Source organism: Papaver somniferum, chromosome 5, assembly GCF_003573695.1.
Source record: "Papaver somniferum cultivar HN1 chromosome 5, ASM357369v1, whole genome shotgun sequence".
Lineage (NCBI taxonomy): Eukaryota > Viridiplantae > Streptophyta > Magnoliopsida > Ranunculales > Papaveraceae > Papaver > Papaver somniferum.
Window position 1 is genome coordinate 174149045 of NC_039362.1, and position 18422 is coordinate 174167466.

General features: G+C 35.0%; 1 protein-coding gene across 1 annotated transcript; it reads left to right on the top strand.

Moving 5' to 3' along the window:
* Positions 1 to 4843: 4843 nt before the first annotated feature.
* LOC113280099 lies at positions 4844 to 14802 on the top strand. Its single transcript, XM_026528750.1, has 5 exons — positions 4844 to 4872; positions 5491 to 5610; positions 13191 to 13736; positions 13914 to 14509; positions 14726 to 14802. Exons 1-5 carry the CDS (start codon positions 4844 to 4846, stop codon positions 14800 to 14802), a joined length of 1368 nt encoding a protein of 455 aa, XP_026384535.1.
* The last annotated feature ends 3620 nt before the right edge of the window (positions 14803 to 18422 follow it).

Consider the following 18422-nt stretch of genomic DNA (forward strand, 5'->3'; position numbering starts at 1 on the left):
GCGACTCATGAATCAGGTTCTCCAACCCTCACTAGTCCAAAAGAGGTTATTAATCACCTTTTTATATGATGGATTAAGTACGTGAATCAATTATCACTAATAAATCCTGTGATATAACATGAAAATAGTAGGATCCATTACTTAACACATAATAACCGTCATTTAAAGATGTGATAATTACTAGAATGCGTGATTTATAAAATAACAGTTCGAATCCGAAATATATTACACGTTATATACATCCAGTTCCGCATTTTTTTTGCACCCCAAAAGTGGCTAGCCACTTTGTAAGGCCATATTCCTATAAGTCCAGAACTGGGTATCCACTGGCTTATGTGTCGTACACAACTCACGTTTCACATGGTTTGGTATGGGCCCGATTCCATCAAGCCCTATATACTCGATGATGATTCAACTAAGTGAAAACTACAGGGAGACCCATTCTCCCAGATTTTTCCACTGTCAAACCCACGGACAGAAAAGTTCAGGCGCACACCCATTTTTCCGTCAAAAATTCGTAGCAGACCCATAATTTATGAAATTCTGCTTCTCAGTTTTTAAAAGGCCAAACTACCCTTTTCTTCGAGCGACGAACAGAAAGAAGCGAGAAGAAAACAATGGTGAACTCCGATTCTTCGTTTTTAACATTTGGATTTTTCCCTTTGTCAAATATTTTCCCAAATCCTTTTCTGAATAATCTTCTCAATAAAACTAGGGTTTCTGTTTCAAAATCTGCGGTTTAAATCTGGGGATTTTGGGTTTCTGTTGTCTTTGATTATTCGAGAAGTAAAAAGAAATTAAAATTGAAGTTGAGAAGGGTAAGAAGTGTGTTGCAGTATTTCGATATCAACTGAATTGGAAATTTTCATACCTTATTTGTCTCCATGTTTTTGATCTCAATCGGAAATTTATGATTAGATTTGAATTAAAGATGTTATGCATAATGTCTTATGCATAACATCAGTTTTGTTTAGATGCATAAAACATTATGCATTATTTTGTTTTAGCTGCATAATGTCTTATGCATTACTTTTTCACTTTTCTGGTTATGCATCAGTTTTGTTTAGATGCATAAGACATTATGCATTATTTTGTTTTAGCTGCATAATGTCTTATGCATTACTTTTTCACTTTTCTGGTTATGCATCAGTTTTTTTTAGATGCATAATACGTTATGCATTATTTTTTTTTTAGCTGCATAATGTCTTATGCATTATTTTTTTTCACTTTTCTGGTTATGCATCAGTTTTTTTTAAATGCATAAGACATTATGCATTATTTTGTTTTAGCTGCATAATGTCTTATGCATTACTTTTCTCACTTTTCTGGTTATGCATCAGTTTTTTTTTAGATGCATAAGACATTATGCATTATTTTGTTTTAGCTGCATTATGTCTTATGCATTACTTTTTTTAGATGCATAAGACATTATGCATTATTTTGTTTTAGCTGCATAATGTCTTATGCATTACTTTTCTCACTTTTCTGGTTATGCATCAGTTTTTTTTAGATGCATAATACATTATGCATTTTTTTTAGCTGCATAATGTCTTATGCATTACTTTTTTTCACTTTTCTGGTTATGCATCAGTTTTTTTTAGATGCATAAGACATTATGCATTATTTTGTTTTAGCTGCATAATGTCTTATGCATTACTTTTCTCACTTTTCTGGTTATGCATCAGTTTTTTTTAGATGCATAAGACATTATGCATTATTTCGTTTTAGCTGCATAATGTCTTATGCATTATTTTTTTTCACTTTTCTGGTTATGCATCAGTTTTTTTTAGATGCATAAGACATTATGCATTATTTTGTTTTAGCTGCATAATGTCTTATGCATTACTTTTCTCACTTTTTTTGGTTATGCATCAGTTTTTTTAGATGCATAAGACATTATGCATTATTTTGTTTTAGCTGCATATTGTCTTATGCATTACTTTTTTCACTTTTCTGATTTATGGATTTTTATGCACGTGCATAATGTCTTCTGCATCATTTTGTTTAGTGCATAAGACAATATAAGGGGAAATTTAGCTGCATAACTTTTTTTCTGTTTCTTCTACTTGATTTTTTCTTCTTCGTCTGTTTCATCCATTTTTGTTGAAATATATTCTAGGGTTTAGTCAAAAATGATTTACTTCTTTGAATCATCGATTTTAAATGATTTATTTCTTTAAATGATGGAGAAAAAATCTTTGCAGATCCGTTACAGAGATTAATGGAGGAATAGGGAAAGAAACCGGCGGAGAAGAAAAAAAAATTATGCCCAAAAACGATGAAGGTTAATAGAGTCTTTCAGTACGTTTTAAATATTTTTAAATAATTATGGGTGCGACTGTATCAGAAATTAATTGTGGGCCTGGCGGTAAGAATTTATTTTTTTTGGGCCTGCGCCTAAGTTCCCCTTCAACTAAACTCTAGACTTTTCTTCAAAAAAAAAAAAAAAAAAAATACTTAGATCCTGAAGAGTCTCGTCTTCGGTTCCTCCGAAAAGGAAAAACCCAAATTAAATCTTCTCTCGCCACTTCAATCATCAACTGATAGCAGGAAATCTCATTAAACCTTATCAATTTGTGTGTGCTCCATGTGTAAATGGTCTGTTTTATCTTTAAAACTCAAGTTTGTTAAATTTCGGAGTTAGGGTTTCTGAAATGTACGATCATAAGGTGATAGTCTAAATAGGTTATTTGAAGAACCATGATAAGGTGTCCAATTTTCTTATTTGATCTTCATATTCTTTGTTTAACAGTGACTAGGATTCCATCTATAGAGAATCAATTGATGGGGTTTATTTTCCTTGTTTTTGCTCAAATCTGTTTTTTTTACTCGAATTTGTTCAAATCTGTTGTTACCACTTTATATATTCCCTCACTTACTTGCATTCCTCCTCTTTACTCATTGACAAGGAATAATACATCAATCTTCTTTAAAGGTTCATCATCTGTTCTGTTTTCTATGTAAAAGTCCGATATAGAACTCATGTTATCTGATTTGGTTATGAGTAAACTGATGAATATGTGCAAAGTGTTTGGTGAAATGCATCAACAAAATGGAATTATTTTATGAGCACCTATATTTTAAATTACAAAGCATATTTTTTTATTCTTCTCAGTTTTGTATTCATCTTTACACAAGTAGGACAGCTTAGTTGATATTAGTCAGTGATCTTGTGAAAGACAACATTACAGTTTTGAGAACTCTTACTGTTAGAACATGAGTAGTAATCGACTGGTTATGCCTCTCAAATTCGAGTTCATAGCCACTTAATCTAGCACCACCACCATGACACCACAATACCAATACCACGGCAACCACCTTTACCATAATACAACACCACCACCACCACTACCATATCACTAACCACCTGTCCAAAACATCAACACCACCACTGCAGAAATGCTATTAACTTAGAAACTTAGATGTCATCTTTGGTATGTGGCGGTGGTGATGTAGGGGTGATGCAGTAATGCTGCCGTTGGTGGTATTAAGGTATTTAAGCTCATTGATGGTATGTCCCTTTGAACTGCCTAAGAGAACAATCTTGGATGTTTGTAGATTATGTCTCTTATTCATAGCTAGCAGCTGATTGAAACTTAGGTGCCCATCTTTTGGTATACTGATGTAGCACAACTATGACCGTAGGTGATGCTCACAAGCTTTGGCACCAATTCCTGCTGCAAACTTGCTTTGTGATTTTGTTGAGGCACTTGTTCTTTCAGATATACCCATGATGACTATAAGACATAGCTTCATTGTTTTCACCTGACTCATCTCTTTGTTTCATCTTTTACTATTGAGTCTGCAAATGATTTATGATCTTAGCTAACGGTTACAAAGCCAGTGTTTCAAGTATCAGCCTCATTTGCTTCATAATCTTAACAATGTACATTAATGGATTGCCTGTTCTCCTTGTTTTCCAGATTGCTTCCTAATGACTCACTCGCCAACTGTGAGGTTTCATTGACTGATCTTTGAGGAAATCAGGATCAAGTGTGCAAGAAGTTCAGACTTAGAGTTGAGGATGTCAAAAGAAAGAATGTTCTTACCAATTTCTGGGTAAGTAACAATCTACAATTTCGTCTCTTATTAATGATTTATTTTGATACATATATTTATAATTGTTTGATTCAGGGAATGGATTTTACCAAAGACAAGTTGAGATCTCTTGTAAGAAAGTGGCAGACATTGATTGAAATTCATATTGATGTCAAGACAACAGACAACTTCACCTCGAGGACATTCTGCATTAGATTCACTAAGCAGCGAGACAAACAAGTCAAGAGAACCTGTTATGTCCAATCTAGCCAGATTCGAGAGGTGAAGTTATGTCTTTCGATTTCAACGTTTTCTCAAGATTGTTTCATTGTTCTGCATTAGATTCACCAAGAAGTCAGACAAACAGGTCAAGAGAATCTATTATGCTCAATCTAGCCAGATTCGAGAGGTGAAGTAGGGTCTTTCGAATTCAACATTTTCTTATCATTTCATGTGATTCATGTGTGTAAGATTCTTTTGTGACCCTATTTGAAGAATAAGGAAATCATGGTAAACCAACATTTTCTTATTATTTCCTGATTGTATCATATGTACTTTGTGTTGTCAGATTCTTCACAAGATGGCTGAAATCATGGTAAACCTGGCCTCTTCATGTGATCTTAAAGAATTGGTGGAAAAATTTATCCCTGAGATGATTGGAAAGGATATTGGGAAGGCTACATCAAGCATTTACCCATTGCAGAATGTGTTCATTAGGAAGGTCGTGATCATAAGTTTGATAAAATTATGAATGCAAGTGCTATGTTATGCGAAATGGAAGGAGTACTTGGAGATATTGTAAGAGATGACAAGACTAAGTGGCCAAAAACTTATGTAAATCTTGTAGGAGAGCTACCAAATTAGAGTGGCAAGATTAGGTGACAATCTTAGGAGATGAATTTCAGTTTTAATGTTTAGTATGCAATTCTAGGTTTCTATAATTTGTCTTTCAGTTTGTATTTAGAGATTCTATGTGTTGAAATTTTTTTTGATATTAATATAAAGTTCATTAAATTGCAACTAGAATTTAAACCGTTTCATTTAATATTTTGTTTTCAGAACTAGGGGAAAATTTTGTCTCAGATTCAACCAACTTCTGAATCACCATATCTGAATACTAATGTCTGAATCAGTAGGTTGAATGATGACAGAGCATTTACATAGGACAGACATCAACTGTTATCAAATTTAACATATGATAGCCGTGATACTAAATAATAGAGTATGTCCGTGACTTAAAGTCACATACTCTATTTGTCATAGTTATATGATGTTTTCGATTCGTTATTTATAAATAATTACATCAAATAAATAACGGTTCGAACGACAGATGAAAACCGTGATAAACCATGTTTTATAACAGATTTCATGTGTCATTTATAGGCCCCTCTGGACTAGTGCCTTTCTTAGTAAATTCGTTATTGTATATTTTGATGACATTTTGATTTTTAGCCGAAGTGAGGAAGAACATCTTGATCATCTGTCACAAGTATTTCAAGTTCTTACTGATAACTACTTATATGTTAATCTGAAGAAGTGCACATTCATGGCTTCATCAGTAACATTTATGGGGTATGTGATATCTAATCAAGGCATACATGTCGATCCTTCTAAAGTTCAAGCAATTAAAGAATGACCAGTTCCTACCTCTATTCGAGATGTACGTAGTTTTCATGGCTTGGATTCCTTTTATAGAGATTTGTGAAGAATCTTAGCACTATTTCTGCACTCCTAACTGACTACCTCAAGAAAGAGAAGTTTGAATGGACAAAAGCAATGTACATAAGCTTTAATAGTCTGAAAGAAAAACTTTGTACTGCACCAATTCTTGTTTTGCCAAATTTTGACAAACCTTAACTTTGTACTGCACCAATTCTTGTTTTGCCAAATTTTGACGAACCTTTTGAAATAGATTGCGATGATTCTATTGTTGGAATTGGCGTCGTGTTATCACAAGAAGGTCATCCTATAGCATATCTGATGCGTGTCGTTAATGCAACAAATTAATCAATATATTTCCCACTAATTAACTGGTAATATAGCGGTAGTAAATGATCGTTCCCACAGAGAGTTGTGTAATTGATAGGTTATTTGTATCAGTAAAACAAAGTGAATAACAAAGGGGGGTTTTGGTTTTAATATAAATATAAAAACAATAAGATGAAAGAGATGATCAATGAATCCTTCGCCGTTACCAAGCGATAACTGGATTAGTATACTTATTTATCTTTCGTAAGAACCATTCATCACCAACCGTAGAATAACAGTTAGATCAGTGTTATCCCCAAAACTCCTTCAATCACTGGATACGGAAGTTCTCGCCTATCAGATTCTATTCAACGAACCACCAAGTAGTAGATCACTCAAGGTGTAATCCAATCGAACGCCTTAAGCTTTGTGAATTTAGGTTGATCCCAGTAGTTAAACTCTTAGATCAAGGTTTACTTGTTGGTGTTGTCTTCACACACGATTGCTCCACAGAATCCCTCTATAAGGTCTCGCTATTTCTACTTGTGTAGAGAGTTAATCGACGATTACTTATCTCTTAACTTCTACTAGCAATAGAACAATCAATAGACTAATCTAGTATGCATCCCAAATCAATCTAAGAATCACTCATAAACCCTAGATATGGTAAAGACAAACGATGATGATAAAAACCTCAAATATACTTGTATTATTAATAAAGCTTCACGCTTAGAACATTGAATTCATCCTTAATCAACAAAGGATTTAGCTACTCATATTACAAAGAAGATGAATAATGGTGGTTTCCCCCTAAAGAGGTAAACCCTAGGTTTTGATGTAGAACTTGTGATATGAGACTCGATTGATATCTTTTACATAACCTAATACCCTTTTTTATAGGTTTAGATTGCTTGGCTTCCAAGTATTTAGGTTTAAGAACCCGACCCGAAAATATGACCTAACGACTCCAAACGTGCCCTTAGGCCTTCCCAGGTGTGAATACACGTTTCCCAATTGATAATTTCGCATACCCAGTCCGCAAACTTCAAATTCCAGCAGATATTTTCAGAAATAAGTCTGTGAACCCCGTCCGCAAACCTAGTTCGCGGACTTCACTGTCTTTGGTATTCAATGGAAACTGTTTTGGTCACAACTTCTTCATCCGAAATCGGAATGACCTCATTCTTATTGAATTATTTTTATCTTTCAATTCTCTTCAAGATTATGATGATAAATCCTTAATTTGAATGACTTAAGATCGGTATTTGGCCTGTGTCTTGATTATGAGCGTTTTGCTCCTTTTCGTCGCACTATCTTCCACTTCTCTTGGACTTTGGCTCTTGGATACTTGGAATACTTCTCTTCTTAGCTCTTTCCAGCACTTTGTAACTCCTTTGTGGATGATTCACATATTTGAGACAAATAAGAGAAAACCAAAGTAATAATACGAAAATACGTAAGAATAATAGCTAAAGCAAGTATGGAATGGATACTAAAATCATATGAATTATGCACTTATCAAATTCCCCCAAACTTAGATTTTGCTAGTCCTAGAGAAAACTAAATAAAACTAATCCTAAATACAACAACTCCATGTCGTGAGGATACGGTTACTCTTAGCATGAATAACAGGCCTTTAAACCCCTAGTGTCCCTAGTGGACGAGTTATAGTCTCGTGAGGGCTTACAAGAGGTATACCCATAAAACCTACTCCAATTTCTCTCCTTGGAAGAACCTCTAAGGATAGACACAAAGAAAAAAGCCAAAAAATTAGCTTGCACATGTTCTTTAGCTACAAATATCCCACATACATTCCAATCCGCACACATAAGCAATTACTTAAGTGTGACATTCAACCTGATTGCAAAACTCTACTAAGATAGTCATCGTACTTGTTGCAACGTTTGCCACAACACTCACATACTGAAATCACATGGATAGATAAGAAAATGGAAATAGAAAAGTGAAGTGTGTAAATGTTGACTTAAGTGAAAGATGTTACCCACAATACTTGTATGAATGTCGTCAAAGGATATATATTTATAGCGCACTAGTTGAGAGAAGTACCCATTTAACTCGACCACATGATTAGATACTCTAAACGCATGTTCCTTTTCAGCAAGTAAATGATAGTTGCCTTGGATCCTGCACTCCGCGCTTGCTTAGGCGACGGAGACAGGGACAACGTTTCACACATACTGCTATCCAAGTGTCAAGAACCTCATCAATAGTATTTTTGACTTGCTATATAATGATGAAATGGTTTTTGTTTTCATCGACTATGATTAGTCCGAAATTCCTGACCTATCATTTATTAGTGTCGATAAAAGAAGAAGAGCCTTATTTTTTTATTTTTTCTTTTCTTTTCCTTTTTTTTTCGGCTCACTCTTTACTCTTTAAGAGTGGAATACAATTGTCTTATGGGGCTTTTATATACTCAACCAATGATTACCTTGCTACAACATCCACGACAGTATCAGGATCCAACCAAATCACTTTAGAGAATCATATAACTGCAAAAATAAAAAGAAAGTGATTCAGTAATGATTAATTGCGAGGATAAATATTTCAAACGACTACCATATCTTAGTTTCGCATCCAATTATGAACTTATATATTTAAGGATTGTGGAATTGATAAAGTGAAACTCAATCTATAGTCGTAAGAGCTATATCAACCTTAAAAGGTTTAGAGTGTCATCCTAATTAGCTCATAATTAACTCCAAAAGATGAAGTCTCAAGAATGCAAGAAATCAAAGAGTATTACTATTTTTTTTATGCAATCCAAACATGCTTAACTATTATTCCCCCACACTTAACTTAATATTGTCCTCAATGTTCAAAACCGAAAATTCTGATTTCTGACATAACATCCCTGAAAAACTCGAAAACTGTACAAATGGGTAGGGAACTAGGAAAAGCATCCTAAACGAAAGTTGTTCGCCTATGTCTTTTATATGATATATCAAAAGGGAACAGTATTTAGATAAATTTTCTGACTTTTATGGCCTCCGGACTGACTGACATGCAATCTGAAAAAGTTCTGGAAAAATACCGAAATTCAAATGTCCAGGCCTATCGCTCCAACTTAACAGACTCCAAATTCAGATTTTCTTTTTGTAAAAGAAATATAAGTCTGTTCTCTTTAAAAGTTGGGGTCAACCACTCAAATCGGACTCTGTATGAAGTCTCGAGAGCTATTTTCGTGACAAGTGCGCAGTCAGAATTTTTTGAGAAGAATTCGTCAAAACTTTCATTATAGATATAGGACTTGTAAAATCTAAGATGGGAATGAAAGTATGATATGCAAAACTAAGAAAATTAAAAACAAAAGGGATAGAGATACAAAACCGATGGGTTGCCTCCCATTAAGCGCTTGGTTTAACGTCGTCAAAGCCCGACGTTATTTGTTATCGTCCGTACACCAACAATCTGAAAATTTGGTAATCCTTCCAAATAACAATCTGCAATTCATATAACAGCTTCACAAAAACATTAGCACAAAACATAAATACTGAAGCTATCACTTTATTGAAGTTTCCCTCACACTTAGTCCTTTCTACACTCGGAAGTGGATAGAGAACATAGAATTCGGGAACTTCAAATGGTTCCTCAGCTTGGTGAACCTACACAATACTCGAATCAAACACATCAAGTGGTGGATACTTAGAAGCAAAATAATCCGTTAAAACATTAGAAGTACACAACTCCAATCCTAAGTGAGGTACTTTCTTAAAAGTTGGGTTAACAACTCTTTGCGAAGCTACTTCAACTGGAGGAAGAGAATCAATAGATATAAAATTATGCAAAGGATTAGACAAACGTTGTTTTGGATTCTCATTCATAATTAACGTTGAATTATTTACCTCAAGTTTGTTGTGGTCCTCTATCGAACTATTATTATCTAGCTCAATTGGGTCTTCTACGACTTTAATCAATTTGATTTCATTCTCAATCTCAATCTCTTCGTCAACCTCTTCATCTGAATCGAACCATTCCTCTCTCATTAAATCTTCCTCAGTATAAATTGTAAAATCTTCTTTGGAGGGTGTTACACCGTTTATAACAATAGACAAGTCACATCCAATCTCCTCCTTTTGAATAGGCGAAGGATCGTTATTATGATCCGGAGTTGGAATAACTTCCTCATTGTTGCAACGCTCATACACTTCCGCGGACTCATATCTTTCCCTAAGGAATTTTTTCCAAGCACTAAATGCATCTTCCTCAAGCTCTACCTTTTGAATAGGTGCTTGATCATTATTAAGATCAAGGCTCGAATAAGCTACACTAGCGTCATCAAAAGTTTCCAAAGGTTGGGCTTTTCCAACATAATCATCGATCAAATATTCATTATACACCACGGGCACATTAGAATAGTTGTTACTTTGAAAGCAACATTCTTCTTTATCCCTCGCCTCCTTGTATTGATCAATGTCTCTTCGTAAGTTTTTCATGCCCTCTTGAAGTTCTTGGAGCTTCTCATATCGTTTCTGTTCAATTGTATGGAGCTCTTGTTGATGTTGCGATATCACTTGGATTAATTGGTCAAGACGTTCATCATAACCAACACCTTCACTCACCACACTATTTCCAGACCAAGTCTCCCCTTTTTGAATAGGTGAATGATCATAAAAACGATCAGGAGTTTGGTTAGATATATTCAAGTGAGATTCGGTTGATATGTCATTCTCCACGCTTAGTTGTTCATTAAGGTCGTGTTTGGCATCTTTGACAACATAAAACTTAACTGGGTTAAAGTTTTCTCTTAGTTAATTAGGATTATCATAAAACAGTTTAGCAAAGATGTTGTTTGTTTTTCCATCAAATCTCTTATGGGTGTATGTTGTATTTTGTTTGTCTAATAACTAATTTTACTACAAAACGGTTGATTTACCTATTATTAATTTTATTATAAAATAAGTTTGTAAAAAAAAATATAGAAAAATTAAAAAATAAATGTGAAAATGGGTCAAGTGAAAAAAATTAGGATAATTACCAATTTTTAAAGGCAAAATAACTGTCTATTCCAGGTTAGAATTTTGGTATCCTAGGTATTTGAGGGAATAGTGAAATCTTGCTTTTTTAGCCTACTAAAACTAAGGAGGGTTATGCTATCCCTATCCAAACTTAGAATAAAAAGAAGACAAACATGTTTTGACCATTATTTTGGTGATAACCCAACCCAGGATAGGATATCAAAGGTGCCAAACGCGACCTAAGGGGTTCCGGCGTGGAAAATTTGGCCTTGAACTGAAGAATCAACCAATCAAGCTTCTGTTCACTTTCATAAGATAAACGATTAGAAGCACAACTATCCTCCCATCCTTGTGATTTTTCACTAACATGCCCGTCATAAGGTTGTTGACATGTATGAGAATATCAGTAAGGTTCCGTGAGATATTGATCATAGCAAAAAAAATAGTTTTGATTATTCCCATAGGATGGTTGGTAGTTATCATAATATTGATATTGAAAACCATATTGATTACCACAATTATATGTCTCATCTTGTGCTCCGTACATGTTATTTCCGTAAGGAAACATGACGACTCACAAGACTAAAAAAAAGTCGAGACAAAAATGTAAAAAAAATAAATAAAAATAAGCTAAACAAATAACAAATCAATTAGCGACTGCTCCCCGGCAGCGGCGCCAAAATTTGATGCGTGTCGTTAATGCAACAAATTAATCAATATATTTCCCAATAATTAACTGGTAATATAGCGGTATTAAGAGATCGTTCCCACAGAGGGTTGTGTAATTGATAGGTTATTTGTATCAGCAAAACAAAGTAAATAACAAAGGGGGGTTTTGGTTTTAAGATAAATATAAAGACAATAAGATGAAAGAGATGATCAAGGAATCCTTCGCCGTTACCAAGCGATAACTGGATTAATATACTTATCTATCTTTCGTAAGAACCATTCATTACCAACCGTAGAATAACATCTAGATCAGTGTTATCCCCAAAACTCCTTCAATCACTGGATACGGAAGTTCTCGCCTACCAGATTCTATTCAACGAACCACCAAGTAGTAGATCACTCAAGGTGTAATCCAATCGAACGCCTTAAGCTTTGTGAATTTAGGTTGATCCCAGTAGTTAAACTCTTAGATCAAGGTTTACTTGATGGTGTTGTCTTCACACACGATTGCTCCACAGAATCCCTCTATAAGGTCTCGCGATTTCTACTTGTGTAGAGAGTTAATCGACGATTACTTATCTCTTAACTTCTACTAGCAATAGAACAATCAATAGACTAATCTAGTATGCATCCCAAATCAACCTAAGAATCAATCATAAACCCTAGATATGGTAAAGACAAACGATGATGATAAAAACCTCAAATAGACTTGTATTATTAATAAAGCTTCACGCTTAGAACATTGAATTCATCCTTAATCAACAAAGGATTTAGCTACTCATATTACAAAGAAGATGAATAATGGTGGTTTCCCCCTAAAGGGGTAAAACCTAGGTTTTTATGTAGAACTTGTGATATGAGACTCGATTAATATCTTTTACATAACCTAATACCCTTTTTATAGGTTTACATTGCTTGGCTTCCAAGTATTTAGTTAGGTTTAAGAACCCGACCCGAAAATATGACCTAACGACTCCAAACGTGCCCTTAGGCCTTCCAAGGGTGAATACACGTTTCCCAATTGATAAGTTCGCATATCCAGTCCGCAAACTTCAAATTCCAGCTGATATTTTCGGAAATAAGTCTGAGAACCCCGTCCGCAAACCTAGTTCGCGGACTTCACTGTCTTCGGTTTTCAATGAAAATTGTTTTTTCCACAACTTCTTCATCCGAACTCGGAATGAACTCATTCTTTTTACATTATTTTTATATTTAAATTCTCTTCAAGATTATGATGAGAAATCCTTAATTTGAATGAGTTAAGATCGGTATTTGGCCTGTGTCTTGATTATGAGCGTTTTGCTCCTTTTCGTCGCACTATCTTCCACTTCTCTTGGACTTTGGCGCTTGGATACTGGGAATACTTATCTTCTTAGCTCTTTCCAGCACTTTGTATCTCCTTTGTGGATGATTCACCTATTTGAGACAAATAAGAGAAAACCAAAGTAATAATACGAAAATACGCAAGAATAATAGCTAAAGCAAGTATGGAATGGATACTAAATCATATGAATTATGCACTTATCAATATCACAGTAAACATAATTCAGAGACACAAAAGAAGTTGTCTACATATGAATTGGAGTTACTTGCTCTTGTCCAAGATCTCAAGCAGTGGCATACGTATCTGATACATAGAGAATTTGTTGTCAATACTGACAACCATGCACTGAATTTTTTGAATACTTCTGCTAAAGTTAACAGAATGCATGATCGATGGCTAGATACAATCAACAAATACAATTTCTCTGTGAAGCACAAAAGTGGTAAGTTAAATCAAGTTGCATATGCTTTAAGTAGAAGACGACATCTATTAACCACAATTCGTAATGAGAATTCTGCATTTGATTACGTCAAAAATATTTATCCTGAAGATGAAGATTTCAGTAAATTATGGAACCAATGCAGTTCTCAGAATCATAGAGTTGATGATTTTCTCATACAAGGTGGCTTTTTCTTTAAAGGTAATCGTTTATGTATTCCAAAAGGTTGTTTACGCTTACATCTTATGCGTGAATTACATGGAAGTGGTATTGGTGGTCACTTTGGAAGAGATAAAACCATCGCACTTGTTGAAGAAAGGTTTTATTGGCCTTCCTTAAAACGTGACGTACAAAAATTTATACAAAAGTGCATGGTCTGTCAGAGAGCTAAGGGTACCATTCAAAATACATGACTTTATACTCCATTACCAATTCCTGATGCACCCTGGGTTGATATAAGTATGGATTTTATACTTGGTTTACCTCGTACTGCTAGAAGTAATGATTCTATAATGGTCATAGTTGATCGTTATTCTAAAATGGTTCACTTTATTGCCTGTAAAAAGTCCACCGATGCTTCGAATGTTTCTGCCTTATTCTTCAAAGAAATAGTACGCTTACATGGAGTGCCAAAATCCATCACTTCTGACAGAGATACTAAGTTCTTAAGCTACTTTTGGAAGACTCTATGGATGCGCTTGGGGACTGCCTTACAATTTAGCACCACTTCACATCCACAAACTGATGGCCAAACAGAAGTAGTAAACTGTTCACTTGGTAATCTCATTCGAGCTAAGTGCGTGGACAATAGCAAGCAATGGGATATATTACTACCTCATATGGAGTTTCCTCTCAATACCTCTATCAACCGTTCTACGGGAAAAATACCATTTGAAATTGTGTATTCTAAAGTTCCCAATCATACACTTGACTTGGTGGTATTACCTAACACTCAGAGTGCAAGCACAGTTGCAGATTCTTTCATTGAAAAGGCTACTGAAATACACAATTCAGTAAAGACTAAGATGGAAAAATCTAATTCATATAAAGAAAATGCTGATAAACACAAGAGATTGAAGATTTTCAAAGAAGGTGAGTTAGTAATGATAAACCTTAGAAAGGAAAGATTTCCAGTGGGAACTTACAACAAAACCAAGATGAAGAAGTATGGCCCTTTCAAGGTTTTAAAGAAGATAAGTGATAATGCGTATATTATTGATCTGCCAAGTGACTGGAATATTTCAAACACATTTAACGTGCAAGAAATTTTCACCTTTCATACTGACAATGAACTGCTGATTTGCACAGAAAACTGGAGGACGAGTTTCATTCAAGAAGGGGGGATTGATGCAGAGCATATACATGTTCCAGAAGATTCCACATAGAAGCTTAGCTTCTAAGTTTTCCTAGTTTATGTCTTTCCTTATTTCAATATTCTTTTAGTTTTCCTTTTAGTTTTACGTTTCCTAATTTAGTTATTTGCTTAAGCTTGTATAAAGGCTAGTCTTATTCTTATGTTAGACACATCTTATTATCAATCGAATATTATTGAAACTATCTATTTTCTCTGTTTCTTCTTCTTCTTAATCAATTCTCTTCTTTCTTAGCCTACAACAATCTCTGCATTTCTTTCTTTCTCTTATACCACATCATGATACTACACGTTTTCTCTCAGACTGCTTCTCCCACGAGATTTTCTGTTCAAGTCTTTTATACAAATTGACACCAAGTCTTTCCTTAATAAGCCTCTGCGCTGCTTCTTTATCAGACGTACCAATATCCTCATGCACTTCCTCCTTAGTACGTTTATGTGGTAAAGTCATGTGTTGAAATATCAATCACCTGAATTCCGTCAGCACTAAATTCTTTACTGATGGAAAAAAAACAGAAACCCTAGAACAAAAAATTAATCAGAAACTTGAAGAAAAAAATTAAGGAAATAAACGTGATTGGAATTTCATGCAATCAAAATCACTTGAAGGATTCATCTTGTACATACCTGAAAGAACCGTCGTCAATCAAAAGAGAAATTTTTTTTCTTCTCGCTCTCAACACAAGGTTATAACACTGTGATTGCGTATTACATATACTCTACGTATCGACCTGTCGGTCACAATTTCCATGTATGGAGTTTCTATGTTCTGAGACCAACTATATATGGAGTTACTGATGTTCTGAGACCAACTATAAGAAGCTTCAGGATGACAAGTGTCAAGAGGCTTGATCAGGGCAAGTAGAAAATTAACGTATTAATTTAGGTTTTCCCTATTTCCCATCCTCACTTTTCCTGTTTCCCATCCACATAAAATCCCATCCCAAATAATCCTAAGTACCATCCACATATACTTTTGTATTTCCTAAATACCATCTGTTTGACATTTTACATACACCCAAATAATGAAACTATCAACAACACAAAAGGAAAAAAAAAAGGCTTCTTCTTCATCTTTACAACCGACGACTTCTTCTTCTGCTTCGTCTCCACGAAACAATAGTTTTGATGTAGATTATCGGCACTCCCATCATAGGACACGTTTTTATACCTTCAATCACAAAAAACAATGCTACCACTATTATACTATGTGAAAATTTCCGAGGAACCCAAATTTGGTTCCTCTTTCTTTTAGAACCCATCATTAAGATTGTATATATATATATAGCCCAAATTACAAGATCTACGGTTAAGAATAATAGTCTTAGTTTAAATTTATATTTCCATAATTTTAGATGGACTAAATTAACCTTAATTAGTTATATATTATTAACAAAATTACTCTTAAAAATATTTCGTTAGTTAGGATTGTGGTTAATTAGTTGCCGTTATTTTAGCGCAGTTTTTTCTTTAGTCTCAGCGTGCCCTTATCTTGGATATCAAATCTAGATGTGGCAAACAAGCTTTCCCCTTTCTAGAAGATTTCAAAGGCTTCTTTTTGCAAATGAAAGCAATTACGAGAGCATCACCATCCTTCTTTCACCCTATCCTTCTCATTGGAATCATTACATAAGGTTCTTCATCATATGCATTGTGTTTGAGGAGATCAAAAGCGGAGGAGCAAAAACTGCTACCATTATTTGTGGATTTTAACTTTTTTTCACCAGTAAAAACAATCGCGGGAGCATCATCTTCATCTTGTTCATAATCAGCAAACTTGTGCATACCGAAGGGGTTGACGCTCAAGAAGACGATTAGATCAAGAGAATCAATGGTGTCCTGACATATGTGGGATTGTTAAACCAAGAAAATGAAAACATAATAGTATAGATCTCCTAAATCGGTTTTTGATGCTACGTCGCGACTAAAAGGTGGAATATGATGGCGTGTACATTTTAATTACCTTTTTAATTAATATTACGGATGAAACTGGATTCATCCTGACTTAAGCTTAAAAAATAGCAAGGATGAAACTGGATGCATCCTGATGTAAATTAAAAATAAAAAAAATATTCGAAAATGGGTAGGATGAAACTGTTTACATCCTGACTATTTTTACATTTTTGTCCATCTAATCAGTATCAAAATCTAAATGTACTTTTCACCCAGAAATTATTGATTTTGGTATTTTTAACCAATTTTGTGTTGATATTATTATTTGCATTCTCTCGGTTTTCATTGTTACTGTTAGTACAAGATTGTTGATTATTATATTAGTTCAGACCACAATTGACCTGGTGGGTTTCAGTTGTCACTGTTAGGGCATGACTGTGATTATTCATTTTTTTTTCATAGACGTAACGACTTGGAGATTGTTGTTACAGGTGAAAATATGTCAGACGTGAAAAGATAACATTTCCACCTTTTATCTCATATTAAAATTCCAATTATCACTTAACCCATGTTAAAATTTAGATTACCACCTGATCCCACGTGAAAATTCAGATTATCACCGATTTATAAGGTGAACGATCAAATTTTCACTTTCTTTTTCTCGCGTGAAAACTAAAACTACCCACTAGTTCCTGGATGAAAAATTAAATTATCATCCAATTCTAAGGTAACTACGACGATGCGGCAAATTATGATTTTATTCTCTGAAATCAAATTGAAAGCATAAGACACGTGTATATAAAAAGATACGTGGAAAGCATGCAGGCCAAAACATCAAAACATGATGCGTCATGAAACACCAAATAAACCCCGAGGAGTTACTTTATCTCATCCCCAAAAGAGAAGCTAAGATCAACGGTGGGGAGAAAGTTAGCTGACACGAACTGACAGGGGCAGAAGACACTTGTCTGACACGAGCAGACCCCTCAACTACCCGCATTAAACACTCTGAGCAGTGTACGTGTCGACCAACCTGTGGAACGAGCGAGGATGCCTCTGCGGGATCAAGGGGAAAACGCAGACCTCCGCGTGATGGACGCAAGGACACAAGAAGATAAGGTTCCAACGGTCTTCAGAAATGGGTCCCACATTCTAACCTTATAAATACCCCATCTCCACCAAGAGGAAGGGGGATCGGAAAAATCAGGAAGAGAAGGAGAGAGAGAGAGAGAGATTGCAAGGGTAAGTTAATCACTTAGAAGAGAGAAACATGTAAACCCAAAAGTCATTCGACTATTCATGTAACCGTGAAGAACATAGTAAAACAACAAACCCCGTGGATGTAGGCCTTAGTGCCGAACCACGTAAACCTTGGTCTTATTTACATTTCAGCACTTTATATTTAGTTAGCTCCATGGATGTTTACTTATATGTTTTGTTTTCCTTAATACTTATATCCACCCCTGCCACCTTTAATACAGACCGTGGAGGAGGGAGGCACCATGGCTGTAGTAGCACGCGCTGGGACTCCCAATCAGGGGTCCAACCAATCACACCGACTAATGGCTGAGCTTGAGGAACTGAGGAAGAGCCAGCAGGTTTACGCAGAAGCTGTAGCCCTGTTGGCCAGAGAAAATCAAGATTTAAAGGAGCGGATTGCTCTAAGCACGAAGACCAGCCAACAACTTGATGAAGCAAGCTCCAAAGCACCAGAGCCAAACCGAGACTGTAGAGTCGTCA

What these genes read in the sequence shown, in the direction of transcription:
- LOC113280099 (XM_026528750.1), top strand. Translation starts at nt 4,844, where the DNA reads ATGACAAGACTAAGTGGCCAAAAACTTAT. An exon ending in ATCGCACTTGTTGAAGAAAG is followed by an intron (nt 13,737 to 13,913) that starts GTTTTATTGGCC and finishes TCGTACTGCTAG; the next exon opens with AAGTAATGATTCTATAATGG. An exon ending in ATTGAAGATTTTCAAAGAAG is followed by an intron (nt 14,510 to 14,725) that starts GTGAGTTAGTAA and finishes TGATTTGCACAG; the next exon opens with AAAACTGGAGGACGAGTTTC.